Genomic DNA, 15,745 nt, shown 5'->3' with positions numbered 1-15,745 from the left:
TTTTTTAAAAATTCTTTTTTTGCTTTTACTTTTAGGTCTATGATCCACTTCTGAATTAATCTCTCGTATCTGGTGCAAAGTATGATCAGTTGTTATCACTGCCCTTTTGCATAGAGGTATTCAGATTTTTTCTAGCACCATTATCACATGGCATGTGGGATCTTAGTTCCCCAATTAGGGATTGAACCCATGCCTCCTGCATCGGAAGGTAAAGTTTTAGCCACTCGGGGAAGTCCCCTGATGTCTCTTATTTTTAATGCAGGAAAACTGAGAGAACAAACCACAGTTTTCAGCATTTGTTTGACATATGTTATTTATCTTTCTCATTTATGGTACTTGCACTTTGGACAAGGTTGAGGGCAAATGAAACGAGACAAGCTGACTGGCCCTGGGACTCCAGACTCCTCTCCCCTGCCCCTCTGCTTCCCCAGCTATTAAGTGGAGGTTGGACTGGATGATTCTTTGAGCTGCTTCTCGCACAAACATTCTGTGATGGCAGTGTGGGAATCTGGAAGCCAGCGGTTGAAGGAGGTGTTGGACAGGGAGGAGGTCAGAGGCGGGCTGGGCCAAGGAGAAAAATGAGTGACAGGCTTGCCCTTGTTGGCAGCAGATACTTCAGAACATGTTCTTGTTGCACCTTCCCTGGAAATAGTGCCTGCCAGAGCAAGCCCGGATCCTTCCGGCCAGTGGAATGCCTTTTCCAAGTCCTTTGAAACTTACAGCCTTTCTAAGCCAGCAGAACTGGAGTCCAGCTGGTTCCATTTCCTCCCTCTTAGAGAGGAGAACTTGGAGAAGGAAGGGGCTCACCCAGAGTCCGAGTTGGTCATCAAGCCAAGACTGGAACCACCTTGGAGAGATGCCCACCCCTTCCACCTGCGTGCCCCCGCTCCCCTCTGTCACACACACACAAGCCATACTCCCTCAGGATCCACACCAAGCTCCAGCCAGAGGGCACCCACTGCTCAGACCTCAGGGCGCTCAGACCCGAGGGCAGGGTGTCTGCGGACAGGCTCTCCCACCTCTCGTGTGCTGATGGAGACTGCACAGACATCCCTGGCAGGACACCTGGGCCCTACTGCGTGTCTGATTATGTCGGGAGCCCTGGAGGCCCCCTGCATGCCAGCCGCCACCTGCACCCTCACCGCAGGGCCCTGGGCAGCTTGTGGCAGTCAGTGGCCTCGGCCCCCAGCAGTAGACAGGACGGGGAGGGGAGTGGGGCCGTACGGTGGGGCGAGCAGCGGCCCAGCCTCGTGGGGAGCAGGTGTGACGTCCAGCTGTCTGAAGGAACCAGGTCTCATGCGCAGAGGTTTCCTGAGAGGACAGAGGCCCCTCTTGTGCCGGCTGTCCTCCAGAGAGAGAGGCTGTAAGTTGGCAGGCTGCAGTCTGCTTTGTGTGTGAGAGAAACCCGTTCAAGGTGAAGGGGCTGCGAGTTGTCCTCAGGTGTGGCTCTGCTAACCCAGCGCCCGCCACCCCTGAGCGACTCGGAGTCTTCCTCCTTCGGGATCTGTCCCTGATTCTTCTCTTGACTTCGTCAGCATTCCCTCTGCCCTCTCATCCTGGATCTCCACACTAAGGATTCACTCCCCCATGTATATTTCTTAGCTAGTATCATGGACATGCTTTGATTCCTGCAGACGGCCATGGCCTGTCCTTTGGGGCAGGGACAGTCCTGCCGCAGCCCCTGTTTGCAAGATCTGGTGGGCCAGGGGGAGGCGAGACCCTGCAAATGGGCAAGGCCCAGCGTGATGGGGCTGTGACCGGGGTGGGGTGAGTCTGCGGTGCAGGAGCATGGGCGCTGGGAGCGGGCGGCAGCTGCCGCGTGTGCCACAGCCCCTGGGGGAGGCACCGGGCACCCCCCCAAACTCCCGGTGTGTCGTGGTCACTGCAGTGCACTGCGTGTTGCATGGACATTCCCACCCCCAGAGCTGCGTGAGAGCCAGTGAGGCCTCCGTGTCCCCGTCAGTGACCTGTGGCCACTGGCATCTTAATAGTATGTGCCAAGGAGCGGCAACTCAGTAAGGTTTAAAAACATACTGGGAACACTAGATTTAAAATTTAGGAGCTGCCTTTACTGCAGGACATCTCAGAGCCTTGACCATGTGAGAATGCCGTGAGTTTCGGAGAAAGAGTACGGGGTTCCCCTCCCCAGACACTGGTGTTCCACAGAGCACACTTTGGGAACCACAGTACCTCTTTCCTGCCAGGCAGCTCCAGCAGCTGGTTCTCTGGACGTGGCGTGGGTCTGCCCTCCTTGTTCGAGGGGGCCCCCACCACCTCCCTCTCAGCCCGTGCCACTTCCCGCCCCTTCACCTTGCCCTTGTTCCTCAGGGAAGGGCCAGAGCAGGCTCGTCGAGTCAGGGACTGGCGCTGTGAAGTTGGCATCCGTGGTGCTGGACACTCGCCCCACGGCTGTAACTCTGCTGGCGTGGGAGAGGAGGGCAGCCCATTTGTGCCGGGCAGGTCACTGCGGCCCTGTTGTCCCCCCACATCTCGCCGTCCTGCCCGCCCTAGCCTGGCCCCCATGGCTCCCCAGACACAGGGCCTGCGGGCTCTGTCCCTGCGTCCGTGATTGGAAGGGCTCCCCGTGTGTTCTGGGGATGGCTGCTGGACTCCAGCAAGACTGCGGGCCTGTGCGCTGACAGCTAGCTGGCTGTGTTTGTGACATTTCAGGGACATCACATCCAACTCGCTCACCCCTGAGGATGCTGAAGACATGCCCGTGGGGCAGGATTCCGAAATCTGCTTGCTGAAGTCGGGGGAACTGATGTAAGTCGTGGGCCCTAGCTGGCCTTGCTGGGGTGGCGGGGTGGGGAGGTCACATTTGGGGAGGAGAGGAGGAACGCCAGAGGAGCTGGCCTTTCCACGGCCCCCCTGGAAAACACCCCTGTGCTCGGACTGGGCACCCATAGTGACTTTCAAAGTGTGCGCTACTTTTTCTTTTTTCCTTTCTTCTTCTTCCTTTTTTTTTTTGGTAAGATTTATATATAGTAAGATTTCCCATTTATAGAGTACACTGCTTAGATTTAGACAAATAATACGGTGTAATCACTGATTATCTGGCGGCCCCCACATCCTGCTTGGCCAGTGACTTATACAATCTCAGGCCACTGTGCCCAACCAGTTCTACTCCCCATTCTGCCAAAGAGGAAAGCTTGATCCAGAAAAGAAAAATGATTGCCCCCCCATGTGACCAGAGTAAAGATAGAGAACGGTCCCATCACCCTAGAAGGCTTCCCTGTCCTCTCATATTCATTCCTTCCACACTTCTGTGCCCTGTGTGTGTTACAAGGTGGTGCTTACTGGGGAAGAAAAAAGGACCCCTCAGTTTTAAACAGAAAACACTAAGAAGGTAAGACTTGAAGAACTTGCCATGCAGATATGTGAGGGAACAGCATTCAGGCAGAGGGAACAGTGCTTGCGCTGGGGCAGGATGGTGACTGGTGTATATTCAAGGAATCCAGGAAGGGCCAGTGTGACTGGAGCAGAAAGTGGGAGAGAGACTGCATGAAAGAGGAGACAGGGCCCACTTCACACCAGGCCTTCTGGGCCATTGGAAGGACTTTTAATCTGAGGGAGATAAGAGCTTTAAATTAGATTTGGGTTAGAAGCATGACTTAACCTAACTTACATTAGAAACAGGGTCACTCTGGTTGCCATGTGAAGAATGACTCTGCAGGGACAGAAGTAGGGAGACCAGTAGAATTTACGTTTGTGAGTGCTGTAGACAACAGACTTTTTTAAGATTATATTTGAGCAGAGATGGCAAACCCTTGCTATCTTCTCATTAGCATCTCCCTTGGTGAGACTGAGTATTGTCCTCTCACTGAGCAGGTGAGATCTCGGAAGTGAGAAAAGATTAAGGGCACTATCCAGTCACTGGGTGCAAGGGGCAGACTTCTGGGATGTAAAGTGATGGAATGGCCCAGCATCGTGGGGCCTCCTGTTAGAGTGAGTGAGGCAGCAAGATCTCCAGGTCATGAGACCGCTTTTCCACAACAGGCCCCTCTGCCTATTCTCAGATTCTTGAAAATTGTTAATATTGGACAAGACCTTTTTTTTTTTTCCTATCAGTTCAGTTCAGTCGCTCAGTCGTGTCTGACTCTTTGCGACCCCTTGGACTGCAGCACGCCAGGCCTCCCTGTCCATCACCAACTCCTAGAGTTTATTCAAACTCATGTCCACTGAGTCGGTGATGCCATCCAACCATCTCATCCTCTGTCGTCCCCTTCTCCTCCTGCCCTCAATCTTTCCCAGCATCAGGGTCTTTTCCAGTGAGTCGACTCTTTGTATCAGGTGGCCAAAGTATTGGAGTTTCAGCTTCAGCATCAGTCCTTCCAATGAATATTCAGGACTGATCTCCTTTAGGATGGACTGGTTGGATCTCCTTGCAGTCCAAGGGACTCTCAAGAGTCTTCTCCAACACCATAGTTCAAAAGCATCAATTCTTTGGCACTCAGCCTTCTTTATAGTCCAACTCTCACATCCATACATGACCACTGGAAAAACCATAGCCTTGACCAGATGGACCTTTGTTGGCAAAGTAATGTCTCTGCTTTTTATATGCTCTCTAGGGTGGTCATAACTTTTCTTCCAAGGAATAAGCATCTTTTAACTTCATGGCTGCAGTCACCATCTGCAATGATTTTGGAGCCCCCAAAAAATAAAGTCTGTCACTGTTTCTACTGTTTCCCGATCTATTTGCCATGAAGTGATGGGACCGGATGCCATGATCTTAGTCTTGTGAATGGTGAGCTTTAAGCCAACTTTTTCACTCTCCTCTTTCACTTTCATCAAGAGGCTCTTTAGTTCTTCTTCACTTTCTGCCATAAGGTGTTGTCATCTGCATATCTGAGGTTATTGATATTTCTCCCGGCAGTCTTGATTCCAGTTTGTGCTTCATTCAGCCTAGTGTTTCTCATGATGTACTCTGTATAGAAGTTAGATAAGCAGGGTGACAATATACAGCCTTGACATACTCCTTTCCCTGTTTGGAACCAGTCTGTTTTTCCATGTCCAGTTCTAACTTGCTTCCTGACCTGTATACAGATTTCTTAAGAGGCAGGTCAGGTGGTCTGGTATTCCCATCTCTTTCAGAATTTTCCATTTTTTACTATAACTAGCCATAAAGCTAATTTAACACATGGAAAAATGGTCCATGGAATAAAATTTTTCATGAGTGAACAAGCTGTATCAGAGCTGTTCTTTAGAGTATTCTGGATTTTTAATCATCGGTTAGTCTTCTCATCTACAAAGCATTCCCAGCCACCTTTACACCTTTGGAACCTTTAGCACCACCGCTTGCACCCCTGTGCAGTCTTAGGCAAGTAACCTACCCTCCCTGAATTTGGGTTTCCACCCCTGTGTTAAAGGGGCAGTAGTATTTTTCTTCACAAAAGGCAGGTTGGTATAGTGGAAAGGCAGTGGCTTTGGCTCAGACCTGTGTGGACCTAGGTAGAGTCTTTCTGTGTCTTTTTGAATCTTAGCTTCCTCGTGTGTAGATGAGAACAAACCCAAAGCTGGCAAGCAGAGTCGGCCCTTTCACGGTTGAGGAGAGGAGAAGAGAGGAGGACCACACACTCCTGACCTGCAGCTCCTCTCTGGAGGCCCCACCTTCGTGGCCTTGACTCACCTGCTGCCTCTGGATTTGCAGAGCCACAGGGAATGCGGCCCTTAATGAGGGAGACTTTGCCCTTTTAGGCAGGTTTATCCTCTGACATAACCCTCACAAGAGCCAGGGGCAGGCGTGGTCGTCCCTGGCTGCAGCCTGAGGCTGACGTGAGGCTGAGACCTGTGACCTGAACCAGCACCACACCCTCTGTCCCACCGAGGAACTCACTGTCCCCAAACCTTTAAGCTTTTGGAACTGGCTATTAATCCAGCTAATGAGGAGGAGAATAGGGACATGGCCCCCAGAAGCCTCTCTCCCCAGGGCCCTCATCCTACCCTGCATTAGCAAGTCTAGGGCATTTGCATTTAAGAAATGCACGTCAGGGTGCCCCCTTGAAATCTTGAGGCAGGTCCTGGATTTCTGCTGAAAAGAGAGATCACCGACAGGGCAGGAAGTTTCAGGTGATGGTGTGCATTCTGCGGGTACCAAGCGGGTAAAAGCGGGAGAGCGAAGAACTGGAAGGAGAGAGAGAGAGTGGACCTCTGGGCGGAGGGCAGCCTCAGGAGAGCTGTGGAAACAGGCCTCGGCACACACTTCCTGCCCTCGAGGGGCTCAGAGCGGCCCAGGCGTCTCTCAGTTCCTGCCAGCTCGCAGGGACCACACCAGCTCCTTGAAGACAAGGAGTGTCGTCTGTATTTTTCACTCCTGTGCCCCAGTGCCTCGAGCTGTGCCAGGCATCTGTTAATAGTAAGGGCTCAGGAAACAGCTGATGGCGTGGGCTGCACATCAGGGTTTCTCCCACGATTGAGCATGTCAGCCATGGTGACCAAAGGCTTGGCCAACCTTCAGCAGCCTCTAGCTGTCTCCAGTCACCTCTGAGTTACAGGCAACCTGGCCAGTGGACTCAAGCGCTTTCCCTGCTGTGTTTAAGCCCCTCTCTGCATTCGTGTTTCAGGATAAAATTACCCCTCACGGTGGAAGAGATTGCCAACTTCGGGGAGGGCAGCAGGGAGCTGTTCGTGAGGTCCAGTACCTACAGCCTCATCCCCATCACCGTGGCTGAGGCAGGCCTCACCATCAGCTGGGTCTTCTCCTCCGACCCCAAGAGTATCTCCTTCAGCGTGGTCTTCCAGGAGGCCGAGGACACACCGCTGGATCAGTGTAAGGTGAGGCTGGCTCCCTGCCAGCAGGATGCCTGGACAGCCCTTCCCTGGACTGTTCTGAGAAAGACACAGAGGGAAACCGGGGTGGAAAAGCCCACCGGCCTGCGTCAGGCAGAGCAGGCGACGCAGCTGGGCTTGTCCAGTGGGGACGGAAGGGCCCGAGAGCTGTCTCCTGACGTCTGAAGGCCATTCCTGGGTCAGCTTCAGACAGGACTCTCGGATAGGTCGGTAGGTGAAACTGAAAGGAATACAGATGTGTGACTCAGGTTAAGGATCGTATTTTAACAGAGTCGTGGAGAGCAAGAGTGAGTCATCACGGGAGGTGGTGACCAAGATCTCTGCTTCCAGTTTTGAGCTTAGGGCGTTCAGCATCTCACTTCAGATTGGTCGAAGGAGACTCACAGCCTTTGTGTCAGTTGGGTGGTTGGGTTGGGAACCTCAGTAGCAGACACCAGTTCATAAACTCCTGAGAAATCCTAAGCATGTGACGTTGACTGGCTGGGACGGTCATCCTCAGTTTTGATTGCACATTAGAAACACCTGGGAAACATTTTTAAACGCACTTCTGAGTCCATAACCCAGACCCCAAAATCAAAATCACTAAGGAGAACCCAGGCATCCCTGGGCGATCCCAGTGGGCGCCAGGGTTGAGAGTCACTGGTCTCGATCAAGGGTAAGAAGTCAGAGGAGAAAGGATGGGATAAGTGCAGAGCCCAGGACAGCAAATAGGCCTCTGTGGGGGCTGGTTCCTTGTGGGCCGGAAAGCTGATGGGGTGGGGGGTTGGGGGGGAGGGGAACAGGGTCTGAATTCCTTGCCTGAGTCTCTGCAGGCAGGGTGCGAGTGGTGACGGAAGTTCGAGTTCCATAGGAATCACTGTGAGTGGAAGGTATGATGAGGACAGGCACACAGGCTGGATTGCAGCTCACGGTGCATCCCAGGCTTTTAATACAAAGTCTCCATTTTCTAAGAGTGAAGCTGGAGAGGAGCAATTTGAAGTGGTGTGAAAGAAGCCTTCTGTGAAGTGTCTGTGATGATATCCACTAGTCCCTCATGCCTGTGGTCCTCGGGGTGTCCTAAGGGGCTCAAGTCGCAGTCTGGGGAGGGCCCAGAGCCCCAGGAGGGCCAGGCTCGGGTGCGCTGGGCACACAGATCACCACTCCGGCTCCAGCATCCCTGTGAGGGACGTCTGTCCCTCTGGGTTTGCTCTCCTGCCGTCCCTGTCCTTGTGATACCTGCTGATTACAGATTCTTTGTCATGTTTCTCCTCTTCAGATTCATGCCTAAAATTGAAATCTGGCCCCCTGAGTTGGCCTTCTTAATCAAAGTTTCATGCTCATTCTTATTTAAAAACTGCCCTGCCCCTCTTTTCCTTTCAGTGGCTCATGACCTCGCCACACGTGTAGGGAGCCCCTCCTTCCTGAGCAATTCTGGACATCCACCTGGGAGGTCCTGGGCCTGTGGTTGGAGAGCGGTTACAGGCTCAGCCATGCCAGAGCAGCCTGCCTGGGCAGTTGGTTGAGCAGCTTAAGCAGTGGGTTTATCAGCTCTGCACGAACAGACAGCTGCACTGCCCAGAACTCACTCCAGCACCCTCACTGTTCACCTCATGTTCCCAAGGCCGGCTGAGCGCTGAAGCCCTGTGTCTGCCCAGATTAGACACAGGTGGGTGTCCATGGTGAGAGAGGGAGGGGACACATCCTGTGTCCACACCTGTCTCCTTGCTCAGTCACTACCTGGCTAATCCTCATGGCCCTGGAAGACCTGGCTGGTTCCTCCCAGGATTCAGGAGCTCAGTCAGGATCCTCATCTCTGGCTCCCTTGTTGCCTGGAGGTTATGGCAGCCATTGTCTTTCCCACAGTGGTCGCCAGGGGGCAGAAGAAGCTCACGGTGAGTGAGCGGGTGCTCACACGGCTCCTCTGCCATTCCCAGCCCGCTGTGGGGGTGCTGTTACATCTGCCTGAGGTCCCGGACAGACATCAGCCTGGAGAATCTGTGTCCAGACTCACTTGTTTAGCATTTAGCATGTAGACGCCCCGGGTGATGCCCTGGCCAGCCTGGACCTTATGGGAACAAGAAGACATAGTGCGCCTCGCAACACTTAGGTTTCATGGTGACGGAGGCTCAGACATCGGGAACTGGGCTGGGTCCTTGCACTCAGTTCACAACCATTCACTGAACTTGTGTGGTAAGGCGGGCTCTGTAAGGCCCGCTGAGGATCAGGAGAGAAGGGCCATGCTGGGATCTGCCCTTGAGGAGCTGAGTGTCGTCAGAGAGAGGCCCTATTAAAGAAACAACTGCGACTCCAGGTGGTGGCTGTCATGATGGGGTGGCACCGGGCGGGGGCTGGGGGAGCAGTAAGAAGGGCGTCTAACCCAGCCTGGGGGGCAGTGATCAAAGCAGGAGACTCCTGGGCCAAACCAAGAGAAGCTATAGGGAGGGGGTGGGAGGGGGCACGGGTTACAGGAGAAGCGTCTAGGCCAGGGAACAGCGTGGCAGGCCAGTCCCATCTCTAAGGCACATCAGATACGCCCCACCCGGGACCACCCTCTCTCCAGAGGGTCCTCCTCCATCAAGGCCGGCCTCGACACTGAGGTGAGAAATTTGGGAAGCTCTTGACGAAAGAAGCAGTAAATCACAGACCTGAGGCCACAGGTATGCAGGCCACTGGCCTGAAGCCTGGGATCCAAGATCCGGGCCCTGCCTCTCTTTTTGCCCAAAGAAGCCAGAGGCCTGCCTGGGGCTGTTGAGAGTCAGGGGAGGAGCCGGGACAGGGAGCTTGACTTTTTATTTTTAAATAGCTTTGAAGAGATATAATTTACATACCACGTAATTCACCCATTTAAAATGCTCAGTTATCTTAGTATTAGTTATCTTAGCAATTCAGTTATCTTAGTATTATTCAAAGAATTGCATAACCATCACCACTGTCTAATTTTAGATCATTTTCATCACTGCATAAAGCAAAAAGAAACCCTGTATCCATTCGCAGTCACTTCCCAACCTCCTCCCAGCAACCACCAACCTACCTTCTGTCCTTAGATTTCCTGTTCCAGACATTTCATGTGAATGGAATCATGCATTACGTGGCCTTTTGTGACTGGCTTTTTCCGTTTAGCATAGAATCATGGCTCTGTACTAGGGCCCCAGGCCACTGGAGTCTCGCGAGAGAGCAGTAAAACCAACTGGACTGTTTTGCAGACATGCAGTATAGATCAGGTCACAGCTGTCCAAGCACAGAGCTCACACGGCAGAGACCTGTCTTGCTCAGGTTTACACGGGACCCCAGTCATCTCCTGTCACCTCTGCTGTATGGGCTTTGACACCAATTGTTGTTCAGTTGCTCAGTCATGTCTGACTCTTTGCAACCCCATGGACTACAGCCATTGTTCTTCACTGTCTCCCAGAGCTTGCTCAAACTCATGTCCATTGAGTCAGTGATACCATCCAACCATCTCATCCTCTGTTGCCCCTTCTCCTCCTGCCCTCAGTCTTTCCCAGCATCAGGGTCTTTTCCAGTGAGTCGGCTCTTCACATCAGGTGGCCAAAGTATTGGAGCTTCAGCTTCAGCATCAGTCCTTCCAATGAATATTCAGGGTTGATTTCCTTTAGGATTGACTGGTTTGAGATCCTTGTTGTCCAAGGGACTCTCAAGAGTCAGAAGACTCGGTTCAAAAGCATCAATATTTTGGCACTCAGCCTTCCTTACGTTCCAACTCGTATATCCATACGTGACTACTGAAAAAATCATAGCTTTGACTATACGGACCTTTATCGGAAAAGTGATGTCTCTGCTTTTTGTGTTTTTTATTTTATTACTTTTTGTTTGTTTGTTTCTGCTTTTTAATACACTGTCTAGGGTTTGTCATAGCTTTTCTTCCAAGGAGCAAGAGTCTTTTAATTTCATGACTGCAGTCACCACCCGCAGTGATTTTGGAGCCCAAGAAAGTAAAGTCTCTCACTGTTTCCATTGTTTCCCCATCTATTTGCCATGAAGTGATGGGACCAGATGCCATGATCTTAGTTTTTTGAATATTGAGTTTTAAGCCAGCTTTTTCACTCTTCTCTTTCACTTTCATCAAGAGGCTCTTTAGTTCCTCTTTGCTTTCTGCCATAAGGGTGGTATCATCTGCATATCTGAGGTTCCTGATATTTTTCCCAGCAATCTTGATTCCAGCTTGTGCTTTAGCCAACCCAGAATTTCACATGATACACTCTGCATATAAGTTAAATAAGCAGGGTGACAGTATACAGCCTTGATGTACTCCTTTCCCAATTTGGAACTAGTCTGTTGTTCCATGTCCAGTTCTGTTGCTTCTTGACCTGCATACAGGTTTCTCAGGAGGCAGGTAAGGTCTGGTATTCCCATCTCTTAAAGGATTTTCCACAGTTTGACACCAGAGCCTTTGTTAATCTCCCCTAGATGGTTTGGTTGATTGATTTAAAGTAATAGCAAGAAAATCTTACAGATTTTTACCATGGTGGAAGAAACAGCAGCTGGAATGAACAAAATGTCTATAGACTATTTTAAAGAAATAAAGAGTATTATCTTACCTCTCTTCTTCAGAAGATCCTACTTCGACAAGCTCTTGGCTTTTGCTTTGTAATCACAGTAGTGTGTGGGAAGGTTGGTGTGTGGGGCGCACAGGCGTCCCCGTGTAAGCCTTGCTCCCCGGCACTTCCTCCTACACGTGCTTGCTGAAATATCTCAGGCCGGGCTCAGAACTTTTAGGTTAGGGATCACAGGAACAGACCCAACCACTCAGCCTCCCAGGATTCTCAGTTCCCTGTAGAACTGGAATATGATAAACCATTAATGGAGCTTGATAAGATGGCATGTTGTACATGGTAGAGGAGCTGCCGCAGAGCCCACACGCAGGCGGTCCTCACACATCGCAGCCCCTCCCGGCTTGTCTTGGCCCATCCTGCTGCCTCACCACCACCGGTCTGCAGTCAGAGCCGGTGTCCCGTGGTGGCAGGAGCCTGCTGTGTGCTCTCTCTCTCCCAGGCCTTTGGGGTCTCCCTTTTGAGTTTTCTCTGACTCATGTGTTATTTAGTTTCAGATATTTGGGGATTTTCTAGACAACTGCACTTTTTTTCTAACTTAACCCCTTTGCCAGAAAACACACTTTTTATAGTTTGAATCCTTTTAAATGTAATTTTTAATAGCCTAGAATGTGGCCCACCTAGCGATTATTCCAAGTATACTGAAAAAGTCTGTCACTGTTTCCATTGTTTCCCCATCCACTTGCCGTAAAGTGAACAGATGCCATGATCTTAGTTTTTTAATGTTGAGTTTTAAGCCAGCTTTTTCACTCTCCTCTTTCACTTTCATCAAGAGGTTCTTTAGTTCCTCTTCACACGTTTCTGCCATTAGGGTGGTGTCATCTGCATATCTGAGGTTATTGATATTTCTCCCAGCAATCTTGATTCCAGCTTGTGCTTCATCCAGCCCAGCATTTTGCATGATGTACTCTGCATATAAGTTAAATAAGCAGGGTGACAATATACAGCCTTGACGTACTTTTTTCCCAGTTTGGAATCAGTGTGCTCTTCCATGTTTGGTTCTAACTGTTGCTTATTGACCTGCATACAGATTTCTCAGGAGGCAGGTAAGGTGGTCTGGTATTCCCATCTCTTGAAGAGAGTGAAAACTGGGAATCACAGGTTGTGATTCATGCAGTCAAAGGCTTTGGTTAGTCAATAAAGCAGAAGTAGATGTTTTTCTGGAAGTCTCTTGCTTTTTCAGTGATCCAGTGGATGTTGGCAATTTGATCTCTGGTTCCTCTGCCTTTTCTAAATCCAGCTTGAACATCTGGAAGTTCTCAGTTCACATACTGTTGAAGCCTCACTTGGAGAATTTTGAGCATTACTTTGCTAGTGTGTGAGATGAGTGCAATTGTGCAGTAGTTTGAACATTCTTTGGCATTGCCTTTCTTTGGGATTGGAATGAAAACTGACCTTTTCCAGTCCTGTGACCACTGCTGAGTTTTCCAAATTTGCTGGCATATTGAGTGCAGCACTTTCACAGCATCATCTTTTAGGATTTGAAATAGCTCAACTGGAATTCCATCACCTCCACTAGCTTTGTTTGTAGTGATGCTTCCTAAGGCCCACTTGACTTCACACTCCAGGATGTCTGGCTCTAGGTGAGTGATTACACCATCATGGTTATCTGGGTTGTGAAGATCTTTTTTGTATAGTTTTTCTGTATATTCTTGCCACCTCTTCTTAATATCTTCTACTTAGGTCCATACCATTTCTGTCCTTTATTATGCCCATCTTTGCATGAAATGTTCACTTGGTATAGTGACAGACTTAATTTTCTTGGACTCCAAAATCACTGTGGACAGTGACTGCAGCCATGAAATTAAAAGATGCTTGCTCCTTGGAAGAAAAACTATGACAAATCTAGACAGCATATTAAAAAGCAGAGACACTACTTTACCAACAAAGGTCTGTCTAGTCAAAGCTATGGTTTTTCCAGTAATCATGTATGGATATTAGAGTTGGACCTTAGAGAAAGCTGAGTGCCGAGAATTCATGCTTTTGAACTGTGGTGTTGGAGAAAACTCTTGAGAGTCCCTTGGATAAGCAAAAAGATCAAAACAGTGAATCCTAAAATAAATCAGTGCTGAAAATTCATTGGAAGGACTGATGCTGAAGCTGAAGCTCCAGTACTTCGGCCACCCAATGCGAAGAACTGACTCATTGGAAAAGACCCTGATGCTGGGAAAGATTGAAGGCGGGAGGAGAAGGGGACGACAGAGGATGAGATGATTGGATGGCATCACCAACTCGATGGACATGAGTTTGAGCAAGCTCTGGGAGTTGGTGATGGACAGGGAAGCCTGGCGTGCTGCAGTCCATGGGGTCACAAAGAGCCGGACACAACTGAATGACTGAACTAAACTGATACTGGAAAAGAATGTGTGTTCTGCTATCGTTGGGTGGAGTGTCCTATAAATGCCAGTTACCTCAAGTTAATAGATAGTGCTTAGGATCGTTATATCCCCTTGATGAATTGCTGTCTTTATCATTTATGATACTATCCCTGGCCATATTCTTTGATATGAAATCTACTTTGATACTAATATAGCTTCTTTTGACCAGTGTTAGCATGGTATGGGGCTTCCCTGGTGGCTCAGTGGTAGAGAATTCGTCTGCAGTACAGGAGACCCGGGTTCGATCCCTGGGACAGGAAGATCCCCTGAAGAAGGGCATGGCAACCCACTCTAGTACTCTTGCCTAGAGAATCCCATGGACAGAGGAGCCTGGCAGGTTGTAGTTCAGAGGGTTGTGCAGAGTTGGACACATCTGAAGTGACTAAGCAGCAGCAGCATAGTATATCTTTTTACATTCGTTTACTTTTAACTTAGTTGCTCAGTCATATATGACTCTTTGAGACTCGCAAGGACTCTAGCCTACTAGGCTCCTCTGTCCATGGTATTCCCCTGGCAAGAATACTAGAATGGGTTGCTATTCCCTTCTCCAGGATGTTTTCCTGACCCTGGGATCCAACCTGAGTCTCTTACTTACTTATTTTTATTCACTGGCTGCACCAGGCAGGTTGGACAACATATTCAGATGCACGGGAGAATGGCTAAGATTTACCCTCTCAAGAAATAACCAAAACAGACAAAATATGAGAAGCAACAGTTTTCAAGTCACTGTACAGCAGGCGATGATGGACAGTGATCTTTGATAGAATAAGTTGAGCCCTGAAATTGCCCTAGCTTACTGCTTTGAGGGGAAAAGAGAACAATCAGCAGATGGAACAAGTGAAAAACAGTAAGATGAGAGACTCAAACCTAACCTTATTGACAATCACATAAATGTAGGTTGGGTAAACATCCCAACTGAAAGGCAGGAATTGTCAAGTTGGATAAAAGCAAGTCCCAACCCCATCATGCCTATAAGAAATAAAATTTAAATGTAAAGACACAAATAAGTTAGAAGTGTGTGTGCTCAGTCGTGTCTGACTCTTTGAGGCCCCTTGGACTGTGCTAACTAAATTGTCCTAGCTCAGCGTTGCCTCTTCCAGGAAGTCTTCCCTGATTCTGCCTCGCCTCCCACCCACACAGAGGCTGGAATTGGCACCCCTCCCCAGTACACCTATTGTGACAGTCTTACCCAACATAACTGAATGTTTTCTTATCTGTCATCACAAAACCACAAAATCCTTAAGGGCAGAACCTTTTGTGGGAACTTACTCCACTTTGGGAACTTTGTGACCACCATGTAGCATTTCCAGAAATAGGCAGTTATGTTCAACTTTGAGGTGCAAAAGTAATCACATCTTTGTAACTGTTTTGGATTCAGTCATTTTATACAGGTTGAAAATATTTACATGTAGAAGGCTTTCTCTAGTTGCAGTGAGTGAGGGCTCCTCGTCATTGTGTGCAGGCTTGTCAATGCAGTGGCTTCTCTTGCTGGGGAGCATGGGCTGTAGGCGTGCAGGCTTCAGTAGTTGCAGCCCATGGGCTCAGTAGTTATGGCTTGAGGGCCTAGTTGCCCTCAGCATGTGGGATCTTCCCAGACCAGGGAACAAACCCATGTCCCCCTGTGTTGGCAGATGGATACTTAACCACTGGACCAGCAGGGAAGCCCTCCCAAAAATGTTTTTAATTTTGGCTGACTTTGTGTTACTTCATCTTTTATCTTTAGCTTTAAAGTATCTTACCTGGCCAGCAGGTTGAAGACTCTGCCCATGGGGAAGAGGTTGGCCATCCCAGGACCCCAGCCCCAGCCCTGGCCAGCTCACACCATTTGCTCAGACTTGGCCTCTGACATCGAGGCCCAGAGAACAATGTCCTCAGAAAATAAATGTCTCCTGGGATTCGTTTCTCATTCTCAGAGGAGATAGGAAGCTGGAGACCTGGAAAGATGAAAGGGCTCTGGGACATACGGACTGACTGGGGCCAAGTGAGAAGCCATGGGTGGAACCTTGGGTGGTCAGCCTGGAGGAAAGTAGA

The 15,745-nt window shown here is 49.7% G+C and overlaps 1 protein-coding gene across 6 annotated transcripts in view; it reads left to right on the top strand.

Moving 5' to 3' along the window:
* FYCO1 (FYVE and coiled-coil domain autophagy adaptor 1) overlaps positions 1–15,745 on the top strand; it is a 103,608-nt gene that overhangs the window by 81,478 nt on the left and 6,385 nt on the right. For 3 of the 6 annotated variants that reach the window (XM_020916126.2, XM_020916127.2, XM_020916128.2), the window contains exons 15-16: positions 2,671–2,766; positions 6,564–6,774. The exons of 1 other annotated variant lie outside the window; for it this stretch is intronic. In XM_020916126.2, the coding sequence (XP_020771785.2) occupies positions 2,671–2,766; positions 6,564–6,774 (307 nt within the window). The remainder of the gene's footprint in view (positions 1–2,670; positions 2,767–6,563; positions 6,775–15,745) is intronic. 2 more of the 6 variants (XM_070463310.1, XM_070463311.1) reach the window with 2 other exon arrangements.

Source organism: Odocoileus virginianus, unplaced genomic scaffold, assembly GCF_023699985.2.
Source record: "Odocoileus virginianus isolate 20LAN1187 ecotype Illinois unplaced genomic scaffold, Ovbor_1.2 Unplaced_Contig_2, whole genome shotgun sequence".
NCBI lineage: Eukaryota > Metazoa > Chordata > Mammalia > Artiodactyla > Cervidae > Odocoileus > Odocoileus virginianus.
This window is presented reverse-complemented; position numbering and strand designations above follow the sequence as displayed.